Here is a 12,033-nt window from a genome sequence, read left to right as displayed (position 1 = left end):
TCTGTATCGATCTTCTCCTCCCCCTCACTCTCTCTCTATGTCCTCATGCCACTTCTCTTTGTCCATCTCCTCCTTTCCGCTTTCCATGTCCATTCTCTCCCACCTCTATAGCCATCTCCTCTTCCTTCCTCCCTCTGACCTTGAACCTTGTTTATTGTCAGTGAAAATTCAGATTTTGTAGTATATTCTAATCATAGCCCAATAAGCCATAAAGTCAACTTTCGTGTTTTCTCACAACGTTTTACTATTATATACACTGAAGAGCCAAAGAAACTGCAACACCTGCCTAATATCGCGTAGGGCCCCCGCGAGCACACAGAAGTGCCGCAACAGGAAGTGGCATGGATTCTACTAATGTCTAAAGTAGTGTTGGAGGGAACCGACACAATGAATCCTGCAGGGCTGTCCATAAATCCGTAAGAGTACGGGGGGGGGGGGGGGGGGGGGCAGACATTTCTTCTGAGCACCACATTGCAAGGCATCCCAGATATGCTCAATGTTCATGTCTGGGGAGTTTGATGGCCAGCGGAAGTGTTTAAACTCGGAAGAGTGTTCCTGGAGCCACTCTGTAGCAATTCTGGACGTGTGGGGTGTCCCATTGTCCTGCTGGAATTGCCCAAGTCCTTCTGTATACACAATGGACATGAATGAATGCAGGTGATCAGATAGGATGCTTACGTTCGTGTCGCATGTCAGAGTCGTATCTAGATGTATCAGAGGTCCCATATCACTCCAACTGCATATGCCCCACACCATTACAGAGCCTACACCAGCTTGAATAGACCCCTGCTGACACACAGGGTCCATGGATTCATGAGGTTATCTCCATACCCGTACACGTCCATCCGCTCGATACAATTTGCAACGAAACTCATCCAGTCATTAGCGGTCATGGCATGAGTTCCTGAACTCTACCAATCGTTCCACGTGTTCCTCACAAGTATGGGAACCCATCTGGAGGATTTCCGGAAAACACAGCCATTTACCGATTTCTGCAGTGTTGAACCAGGGGTGCCTCCAAACGACACCTAGAAACATTGCTCAGACGCTGGCCGAGCATTTTGCACAAACTCTTGCCAATGCAAGCCATGATCCAGCCTTTCGTCGCTACCGTGCGACAGTCGAGAAGGAGAAGTTGGACTTTAGGTCGAACAGTTCGAGGCCTACAACTCCCCTTCCTCGATGTGGGAGCTCGAATTGGCACTGACTGAGGCTTCTGACACTCCACCCGGTCACGACCACATCCGGTACTACATGTTTCAACATCTGCCAGCGGCATCAAAGGAAATCCTCCTCGAATGTTTTAATCTAACATTGCTCCTCCCAACTCGTGGAGGGAGGCAATTCTAATCCCTCTCCTCAAACCAGGAGAGGAGCGCACATGTCCCAGTAGTTGCCGGTGGTGAACTGGAGCCGAGCTCGCAGCCGAAAACTATTTGTACCTGGCGCGCCAACGTCCGAGGGCTTCTCCGCGGTCACTTCCAGTGCGGTTTTCCTCTTGCTACCTGGCAAAACACTTGGCCTCTGTGCTCCAGCCACACGTTGGGAAGACCGACACGTACATAAAGGACTATGGACATTTCATTGAGAAGCTGAAGAAACTGAAACTTGAACCAAACGACATACTGGTCAGTTTTGATGTTGTTTCTTTGTTTACGAAAGTGGCACTCAGTGACGCTCTGGAGCACATCGGTTTCATTTTCCCGCAAGACATCACAAAGCTCTTCTAAGCATGTCTCACCACGATCTATTTCACCTGGAATAGCGATTTGTACGAACAGCTGGAAGGCGTCGCCATGGGTAGTCCTCTTAGTTCAGTGGTGGCCAACTTCCTCATAGAACAATTCGAAGCACAGGCACTGGACTTGGCGACTTGCAAACCTAAGGTGTGGTACAGGTATGTCGATGAAACTTTCGTTGTGTAGAGCCATGGTGAAGAGCACCTCGGTGACTTCCTAAGACACTTGAACAGCCTCCATGCCAACATAAAATTTACCATGGAAGTAGAAAAGGACAAAAGACTGCCATTTCTAGATGTGCTGGTCACAAGGGATGGAAAAACCTGGGACACAGCGGACCGATACCTGCACAAACTATCAAACCACCACCCGAGCCATAAAAGAGACATGATTAATACGCTCGTAACGAGATCAGGACGAGTATGTGAGTTGCAGCACCTCAGACGAGAAATGCAACACCTGGAAAGTGTTCTGAGGAGGAATGGGTACTCCACAAATTACATTAGAAGTGTAACAGACCCAAACGCTCGGCGGAGTAAGGAACCAGAAAAAGAAATGTCGGGTGCGGCCTTTCTGCCATACGTTCCCAGAGTGACGGACAGAATCGGCCGTATATTGCGCAAACATGGCGTAAAGACGATTTTCAAACCGACAAAGAAGATCAAAGAGTGTCTTAGATCGGTGAAGGAGAAAAGGGACCCACTTGCAATGTCGGGAATATACCGCATACCATTCCAACATTCTGCGTGGTGTCTGTATTAGTCGTGTCTCCCTACCACTTTCGCGCAACGACGCTCTGAGCGTGTTTTTTAGGGAATTGACTAGTTTGAACCTGGGACCTGTTGCTGGTAAGGAGACGCCAGACCACACATGACATGTAAAGTTCAGAAGAGTTCAGTGAGACTAGCGATGGTATAATCAAATACTTAATGATTTCAGCGTCAGCCCAACTGCACTCCTTGTAAAAGAACCTTAATACTAACTAAATTTAGTGGAAGGGGTTCAAGATTTCCTATTTTTAGGTATCTGGTAAAATAACGTCGAAAAAGCAGTTAAGTGTACCATTGGAATTTTTATTTATTTATTGTTTATAGATTGCGCTATTGATAAAAGGAAATATTTTAATACAGGATGATAAAAACCAACTGAGTTCAACAAAAATGTGAACGAATATTCCCTGAATGGGTTTCCAAGTTCTATAATGGATCGAAGGATGACCTATGCCACATCACATCTATAATCTAGGTTTAAATTAAGTTTCATAAAAGAGAAAACTATCAAAAACGGTCTACAGTTACCCTCAATTATCTTTAATTACTTATTTAACTTGTCGTAAATTACGGTGGCTTATGTGGCTTGTCAATAATTATATAACAGAAAAATCATCGCGTCTCAGATTTTAACTTCAAGTAGCAAATGTGAATACCACGAAGTTTAATTGACAATCAACACGAGTATTACGTAAAAAGGGGATGTAACAGATGAGACTTCTGCAGTTCTGAGTGAAGCCTTATGCGCTCTTATGCGGCATTGCGTGCGTTTCATTACTTTGTCGGTGGTTATGCAGCGTAGCGTCAGGGGGGGGGGGGGGGGGGGGTATGCGGCGCAGCTCCACACATCTCCCCGTCTCGGTAGCAACTCTCTCGATCTTCTCCTTACTACTGTTTACCGAAGTTGGTTAAAGAAAAAGGTATCTGGCTGTGTTTTCAACTGACCAATCTGCGTCTCAATGTTAACCTTAAGCTCCGCCTACAACAATTCTGTCTATCCAATGAGAAACGTTATACTTTTTGTGGTGGGGCAATGTTTTTTAATGTTTGCTACATAACAGAGACGCGTACAGTCTCACGCTAAACTTGCAGCTGGTGTGGCCCTTTTAATGTTATCGTAAGATCTATACTGTTCTTCTGGAGGGCTCTATCTTTTAACATGGGCTGGGGGATGGACCTCCCTGCGTCGGCCGGCGATGTGGGTGTCCCATTGTCCCGCTCTTAACGTAGGGCCTTCTAGCCTACACGGCTCTGCTCTCGTCTTCTGTTCTTGTTTCTCCCCTCAGAACTGCGTCTGTTTCACAGCGTTAAGGTATGACATGCATTTAGGCATTCTTGTGTTAGTCTGTGGTATTCTATTTGTTCAGTCGTTGATCATATTTCTTTGGTTAATTTAATGTCCGGATTTATTCGGAGCTATGTGACATATTGCCGGATTTGCTCTGATGTCAGGTTTTTCATGGAAGGTTTTGGATTTGCCTGACACCTTACACCATGCACATGCAGAAACGTTTATGTCAGAATGACTGGAAGGTCAATTAACACCAGGATATAAGAGCGTAAGTGACATTGCAGGTTGGGGCAGCTGGAGAAATCGGCCGTGGCAGAGCACGCGCTGGGTGAGAACGACCATGGTATAATATTCGCCGACACGGAAGTTCTGGCTGTAGAGAAGCACTATCACACGTGCTTGTTGAGAGAAGCTGTAGAAATACGAAAACACGCAACCGTTTCAAAAGGAAGAGGAAAGCCTTAAGGTAAACGGATCCTGGCTTCCCGTACTGCAGCGAACGACCGTCACAGGTAGCAAGAGGAGAACCGCACCGGAAATAACCGCAGAGAAGCCCTCGGACGTTGGCGCGCCAGGTACATATAGTCTCCGGCCGCGAGCTGAGCTCCAGTTCACCACCGGCAATGGAGGGTGAAGCCACTCGTGCTGGCGAAACGTCAGTAAAATCAGTAGATGAACGTCGGCCGAAGAACCCAAGACAGGAGACAATAGGCAGTTTATTCACATTTTTATTTAAACCTATCGAAATGTTTGTTTGTTCAGAATCTTAAGTCTCGCAAAGTTCTTCACCGATTGCTTGTAAATTTCGACACAAAATTGCATGCGAATATGCGCGTATTTTTTTGTACCTAATGGAGCACAATATGGTATATAAATGAATATATCATATATTTTTATTACTATATAAATAATATTTATATTTGCATAACCTATGCCGCTCCAGTAAGCATATTCGAATGCCACGTTGTGTCAAAATTTCAAAGAAATTTTTTTATATGCATAGTTATACCTGTCTCTATAGTTGAGGTCGCTAACGTACACCTGTGCACCATTTGCAGAGGTGCACGACTCGAAGGTAGGCGGTTCGAATCGTAGCACTGAAAGAAATGAACACCATCAATACATGGCAGGAGAGAGGATGGGGAGAGAGGTAACGATGCAAAGATCACGACTATCAGAGTTTGCGCCATAGTCCTGGATTAAGGGGAGGTTTACTATCTTTGACCCGAAAAAAGCACGTTCTGCCAGGCACTTCATTGTGAACAGCAGAGTAATCACGTAGATGTAGATGTTCTGTGAGAATTTTTTTCTCGGGATTTGTTATAGAAATCAGTGTCAAATTTGGTCAAAATATTTGTTGATATATCCTCTACAAACTGGAATTTTTCGACCGGAAATGTCGAAGAGCAAAGGCGGAAGTGGCGTCGGAACGAAACAAAATTTCGATGTAGACCTCCACGCGCGGTATGTCACAGGTCAGCCGGCTCGTCTGAATTCAAAACTGAATTCAGCGAAGTGTATAAGATTTTTTTAGGAGTTGTACCTCGCTTAAATTATTTGGACCATAGGAAATAAAATGGCGGCCATCGATTTTTCGCCTTCGTCTGCCAAGTAAAAATATTTATAGTTGATAGATCGGAATAAAAGTGCTACAACTCCTAGACAATTTAGTTAGCTTCGTCGGAAACAAAGAATCATGCCAATCGGTTCAGTAGATTTGAAGTTACCATACGCCGCGATAAAAAAAACGTCATTTCGAGAAAAACGCGTTTGAAGCTTCGATTACATGTAAAAATTCAATATTATGCAACGTACGTGAAACTAGTAAAACAACAGGAAGACTCTAAGGCTAGATACAATAATTAAGCTAAGCAATTAGTAGATAAATGCTCATCAAATTTTTTCTGAATATGTTTGCAAGAGCATTCTCCAAATGAATTCTAAGGCTTCTGAACCATGTGGCTTACCCAAACTGCACAAACCAGAAGTGCCAATCAGACCAATAGTATCTACAAGACAAGCACCTGTGCACAATATTGCCAGGAAGACCATCTTGAAGAGAAAACTGAACTTCAAAGGGGAATATGGCATTGAGAACAGTTTACAATTAACAAGCAAATTAACAGATATTAAGACCCCAACAAATTCAAAATGTCACAATCGCTGTATTTACATAACATTAATCCAGAAGAATAGCAGAGCTTGATTAGTACAGTAGAATCTCGTTTAAATCGAAATTATAACTACTTTCAAGGGAGCTATTATATGCAAGTAGATGTTCTGACAACGGGCTCACCCTTATCCCCCTTGCTAGCGCAAATGTTCAAGGGCAAGTGGGAGACTGATTTTCTTAACAGTGAATCATTGACAAATGATACTGTATATTGTTACAAACATGTAAATGATATTTTCAGTATGTGGAAAGCAGACAACTCAAGAAATTCTTGAAACATATGTATAAATGACATACTAACATAAACGTCAGCATGAGGTTTGTGAGCTCCCAATTAATTTCCTAGGCATCAAGCTACACCTAGAAAATTTACCGAAAAGTCTTCTTTACTGACACAGTTATCCCAGCTTCCTCTCAGCAGCGTATAAACCTGTTGCATTCCACCAAATAATCCACCGACCCCTTTCTACCCCATATCTCAAGATGTTTATGACCAGGAACTCAATGCAATAAAAGCGATGGCCACAAATAATGAATCTCAATCCGACATAATTGGCAAAATTCTGAATAAAAAATTGAAGAAGCAGGCCAGAATCCTACTGTAGCCAGAGAACAACGTAGATAGACCGAAAAGGAAATGGTGCTGTTTACCTTTCACAGGCAAAGTTTCAAAGAGGATAAGCACTATTTTAGAGAGAAATGCTTTCTCTCTGTTTCTCTAGGTCCCACAGTCGTTAGGCTGATGTTTCTCCAGTTCAAAAGATAAATAACCAGCCAATATTAAGAGTGGTATTTGTAAGATCACCTGTTAAGTGTGCCGGTTTGTCTATATTGGACAGACTGGGAGCTCAGATTGTACAGAGCCCAGAGAAACCATGGAAGGTGGAGTTTAAAGAAGCCAGATTCATCGTTTGATGAACATTGCTTAAACGAAAATATGTGATAGATTCAGAAAGTCCTATACGTAGAGGGAAAGGATGAAAATCACACTTAACTAGAGGTGTCAGAAATTAAGAAACAAACATGTGTATCATCATATTTAGTACTGAATGAGCAAACACAGTTCAGTTATGCACTTCTTTTAGACAATGTTGACACCTCCACATCGATAAAGAGTCTTGATGCCTTTATTAACAAATAAAAATGACAAAAATTCACATTCCTGTGGACATAGCACTACTCCAATGTATACTTAGTCACAGTTATTGTAAATGCAACCATAAAGAATTTATTAAATCCCTATGTAACTGTGTCAAAATTGTCATCCGAGATAACTTCTATACTTTAAGTCAAGATAATCTAGACTAAGAAGTTGGCTTGTTTATCTTCGCCTAGTTCACATTTCTGGGATCAGTCGTATTCTAGATCATGGGCTTATAATCCGAAACCTAGGTAGTACAGTAATAATAAAGGTTATGAAAATAGGCCCAAAATTGATCCATTTCGTTAATACAGAATGCTCAACGTTTATTCAAGAACTCACATGTGAATCAGAAAGAAAGATAGTGTTTATACTTCCGTAAGAGTCCTGATGTCTCTTATCTTTGCAGCTATTACGCGAGATGCATGTTGGAGACTAGGAACATTCTGCATCTCCTAGGAAATGTGGGTTCTATAAACTTTTTGCGGAAAACGTTCTCTTCGCTGCAGGGAAACCCATTTGAGTGCATGAAGGAACTTTGAAATACGCGCGTTTGACTTGAGCTACAGGCAATAAATATAACAGCGATTTATTCCTCTAAACGGATGTGTTGGGAATCCCAAACATTCGAACAGTTCGCAGGAATGGGTGGTACAAGTATTCTGTATGCAGTTTTCTTTGCAGATGAGATAAACTTTCCAAGCATTCTCCCAATAAACCTAAATCGACCTTTCGCCTTCCCTACAGTCGACTTTATGAGGTCGACTGGTCTCATTTCACGTCACTCTGCAACGTAGCCCCTAGAGGACTTTCTCAGAACTCATGTGAGAGAAACGTTTGTGTGTACATTTCAGTTGTTTTATTCACGTTCCGCCTGTGATCCCGGTAAAGGAGTAGCATATTTGCATTCTTTTGGTTTGCGAAGGACATCTTTTTTTTCAAACTAACCAGCACTCTACACACTTGGACGACAGAGACAAAAAGAAGGCTAAATTTCCTCTGTACCCCTTTTATACCAGCATCGCGGCGATGCAACTGTGTTTCCGCCTTTCTGACGTGAGATGTTTCTTTATCTTGTATAGAATCACGAACTTCCTCATAAGATGACAAAGAGTTATATGTTAAAAGCAAATACATCGTAAGATTGCATATATTTCGAAACTAAGAATGTAACTTGAAGAGTGGAAGCCCATTGATGCATTTGTTTCGCAATTACGTCACTTGCAGCAGAAATTACTCTAGCTCCATTTAGAAAAGCGAAGTTGGAACAGACATCTCCGAAATTAATATGGCTTTGAAAAAACGTCAGCCGGCTGGAGTGGCCGAGCGGTTCTAGGCGCTACAGTCTGGAACCGCGCGACCGCTGTGGTCGCAGGTTCGAATCCTGCCTCGGGCATGGATGTGTGTGATGTCCTTAGGTTAGTTAGGTTTAAGTAGTTCTAAGTTCTAGGGGACTGACGACCTCAGCAGTTAAGTCCCATAGTGCCCAGAACCCTTTGAACCATTTTTTTTAATGTCGTACGTCTTTTAGTGAGGGTTTCTTACAATTAATATGGATGAAAACAGAATTACAATATCTTAAACGGTTACGGAAATATTTGAAATGAAAATGTTTGTGAATCTCCCTACGTACAATGCTCATCAGATCAGAAAACGTGATTTTTGTGTAAAAGGAACTCTATTGAAACTAGTGTTATGTACCCTGCTATTATTTTTCGTAAAAATACATATTTATGCTGATGTTTCTCTCTAGTTTTCAAAAGTCGAAAAATATGGTCTGTGAGAACACTACGAAAATTAAACAGTTTACCGTATCGTGAAATCACATTCGAAGCTGAAAATAAAAGGAAACTCTTCTCAAGAAAGACAAAATACTTAGGTGTTCTGTGACTAATCTCTAAGCAGTTAGCTTCATTTATTCAACTATACTGAATGTAACTGAAGGTATTTACTGGGCACATACAGGTGTTTAAAAGCCTTCCTGGTAAACTTCTAAGGGTGATAGATCACGTCATGGGAAACAACTGTTTTTAGAGAGAGAGTATTTGCTTGTGTTACCCGGTAATGGTAGGTGTCGTTCAAGAATGGTTATGCCCCAGAGGGGTGGCAGCGTGTATGTAATCTGTGGTGTTCATAAGCAATGCGTGTTGCCTGTCATCCAGTCATCTGCTCTGCGTGAAATGCGGCAGGCTGAGCACAACTGATGTTCTTGATTTGCTACTAAATTATCTTTATCAGCTCCGAGACATTCATTCTTACGGCTTTCTTGTTGAAAATCCTCTGTCATTGTACTGGGGTAACATACTAATGTTGTACATCTATTTAGTAGACTGCTAATTCCGTGAAATTTCATGGCTCCAGGGCCGCCGATTACGAAACGACGCCTAGCGTCGCTGGGAAGTGTCAGCGAACATTTTGTCCGTCCCCAACGAATGTTGTTCCCCGTGACTTGGTGTATCACCCCTGGACGTTTGTCGCAAAGACTTTGAAATACCCTGTAAACTATGGTCGTGAATGTATCTTTAACCGCAAAGGCGATTAACTTAGTTAATATTTTCAAAACATGATTTTTCATCTTCCATTCCCTACTCATGAGAGTGGGCAGGCTGTTGTAGTAGATCTTTGTTGTTTTCGCCCGGAAATCCCGGTAGTGTGAAAATGGGGAAGAGGTGGTCCATTCCACGACGGAAAAGCTTTTTTAAGCCAAAGCATTCAGAAAACAAAACATATACTTCACCATTCTCTGCCGTCAAATGAAGTTTTCATCTTACCATATGTCGACAGAAGTGAATGTTAGCGAACTGTCCTCTTAATACGCCATGGTCTGAAATACGAACATGAATTGTCTACAGAAAAATCGAAAGATTGGTAGAAGCTATGTTGCAGAAAGATAATTTTGGGTCCCAGGAAAATTTAGCAATACGTGAAGCATAACTGAGGCTACGACTTACGTTAGAAAACATATCTCAGAAAGGCAAACCGAATTTTACAACATTTGCAGGTTTAGAGAAAGCTTTTGACATTACTGACTGCACTACGCTCTTGGGCATTTAGAAGTCACCACATACAAAAAACAGTGAGTAAACTATCTTTTACAGGATGACCGAAAGTGGGCTGTAGTTCTAAAAGCCGAAGAATATGAGAAGAGAATGAGACAGTGTTGTAACCTATCTTCCATGTTATTCAGTCTGTACGTTGGGCGAGGAAACTAATACGAAATGTTGAAAAGGAAAAACTGAAGTTCAAGGAATAAAGTTTATGGTGTGCCAATGACACTGTAAATCTGCCCGAGAAAGTGAAGGATTTCGAAGACCAACTGAACGGGATAGATAGAACACTGAAAAGATATACTGAGACAAATATCAAAAAAGTAAAAATATGGTAATAAAACATAAACGAATTAAGTTACATGATATTTAGAGAGTTTCATTAGGAAACTAAACGTTGAACGTAGTACACGAGATTTGTAATTTAAGCAACAAAATAATTCATGGTGTCACAAGCAGATAGGCTGTAAAACGCAAACGGACAGTATTATAATAAACTTTTACTCTACACAAAAATTATGGCAAAATGAAGTATTAATTCAAATGTTAGGAAATTTTTATGACAGTGTTTGGCGATTAGCCTTGTATGGAAGTGAAATGTGATTGATAAAAAAAGGGGTAGAAAGAAATAGAAGATTTAGAAATGAGGTACTAAAGAAGAATTCTGAAGTTTATGTGGGTAGATAGTGTAACTAATGAAGATGAGCACAAGAGAGATTGAGAGAAAAGACTCTTATGGTAACCTGAATAATAGAAGGGATGAGTTGATAGATCACATTCTGGGTATCAACAAACAGTTGATTCGTTAATGGAAAGAAATGTGTGTGTGTGTGTGTGTGTGTGTGTGTGTGTGTGTGTGTAAGTGTGTGTGTAAGTGTGTGTGTGTGTATGTGTGTAAGCAGCTTCAAATGGATTTAGGTTACAGTAATAACGCAGGGACGGCGAGACTTGCAGGGGATACAGAGGATAAACAGTCTCAGAACAGGAGTTCACAACAAGACTTCGCATTACCTGTTTATATTTAGCAAGAAACGAATAGATTTTGGTATATTTTTCAAGGCTGAAAATGATCGGAAAGTAACTTGTATGACTGAAGAGATGCTTGCTTTTTAACTACTTTCTTTCACCAGTTTAATTTTGGGTGTCACTGTTACCGCGCTTACGTACACACATCTTAACTTGTGATTGCAGATTATCAGACGCTTCCATGTGGACTACGAGGGCGAGGTCTCTTGGAAGACGACCGTGATGCACATGATAGGCTCACCACTCACATTCAAGATCACCGAGAGGCACCCTTCCGTCGCACAAGAGGTGCGAGTATGATGCTTGGGAGACTCTGGCGGTGATAAGCCAGAATCTGTAGTGTGCCTGGAACTACTTTTACCAAATACAGCAAGAACCTTGTTGATACTTTGTCACTCATTCAAGCATCATTTTCATCATATTTCCCTTTAAATGGAGAAACGTGTACTACTAGTGTGCTCATGAGCCAGTGTACTGTAAGAAAGAAATAAATTTGGCGCTTCCTAAGCATTTCACACGATTTAACGTTCTTGAGTCTCTTAGGTCTACTCTGGAGTTACAATGTTTTGTAAAACCTCTTATGCCCATAAAAAGCCTTAGAAAATATTTCCAGTCATCATAATTTGCCACTGTAATAAACTGGTTACAATGTTAAATTTTAGCGTTATTCAGTTTCTCTTCTCATAAGAGACATGCATTGTTACTCTTCTGATCTACATAGGGACATAGTTTTTTCTACTGTTATTGAGTATATTATATTTTGACACAATCGTTTAGACTGATAGTATTGTGTTCCACTGATCATTTGTAGCTGATATGGAACGAGTAAATTTACATTAATGTTAC

At 41.5% G+C, this 12,033-nt stretch overlaps 1 protein-coding gene across 1 annotated transcript in view; it reads left to right on the top strand.

The window, feature by feature from the left end:
* LOC126481316 (probable cytochrome P450 301a1, mitochondrial) overlaps nucleotides 1-11,794 on the top strand; it is a 176,697-nt gene extending 164,903 nt beyond the window's left edge. Inside the window, exon 12 of the mRNA XM_050104976.1 lies at nucleotides 11,353-11,794. Within this exon, the coding sequence (XP_049960933.1) occupies nucleotides 11,353-11,487 (135 nt within the window). The 3' untranslated portion in view covers nucleotides 11,488-11,794. The remainder of the gene's footprint in view (nucleotides 1-11,352) is intronic.
* The last annotated feature ends 239 nt before the right edge of the window (nucleotides 11,795-12,033 follow it).

The sequence above is a fragment of the Schistocerca serialis genome, chromosome 5, assembly GCF_023864345.2.
Source record: "Schistocerca serialis cubense isolate TAMUIC-IGC-003099 chromosome 5, iqSchSeri2.2, whole genome shotgun sequence".
Taxonomy (NCBI): Eukaryota; Metazoa; Arthropoda; class Insecta; order Orthoptera; family Acrididae; genus Schistocerca; species Schistocerca serialis.
This window is presented reverse-complemented; position numbering and strand designations above follow the sequence as displayed.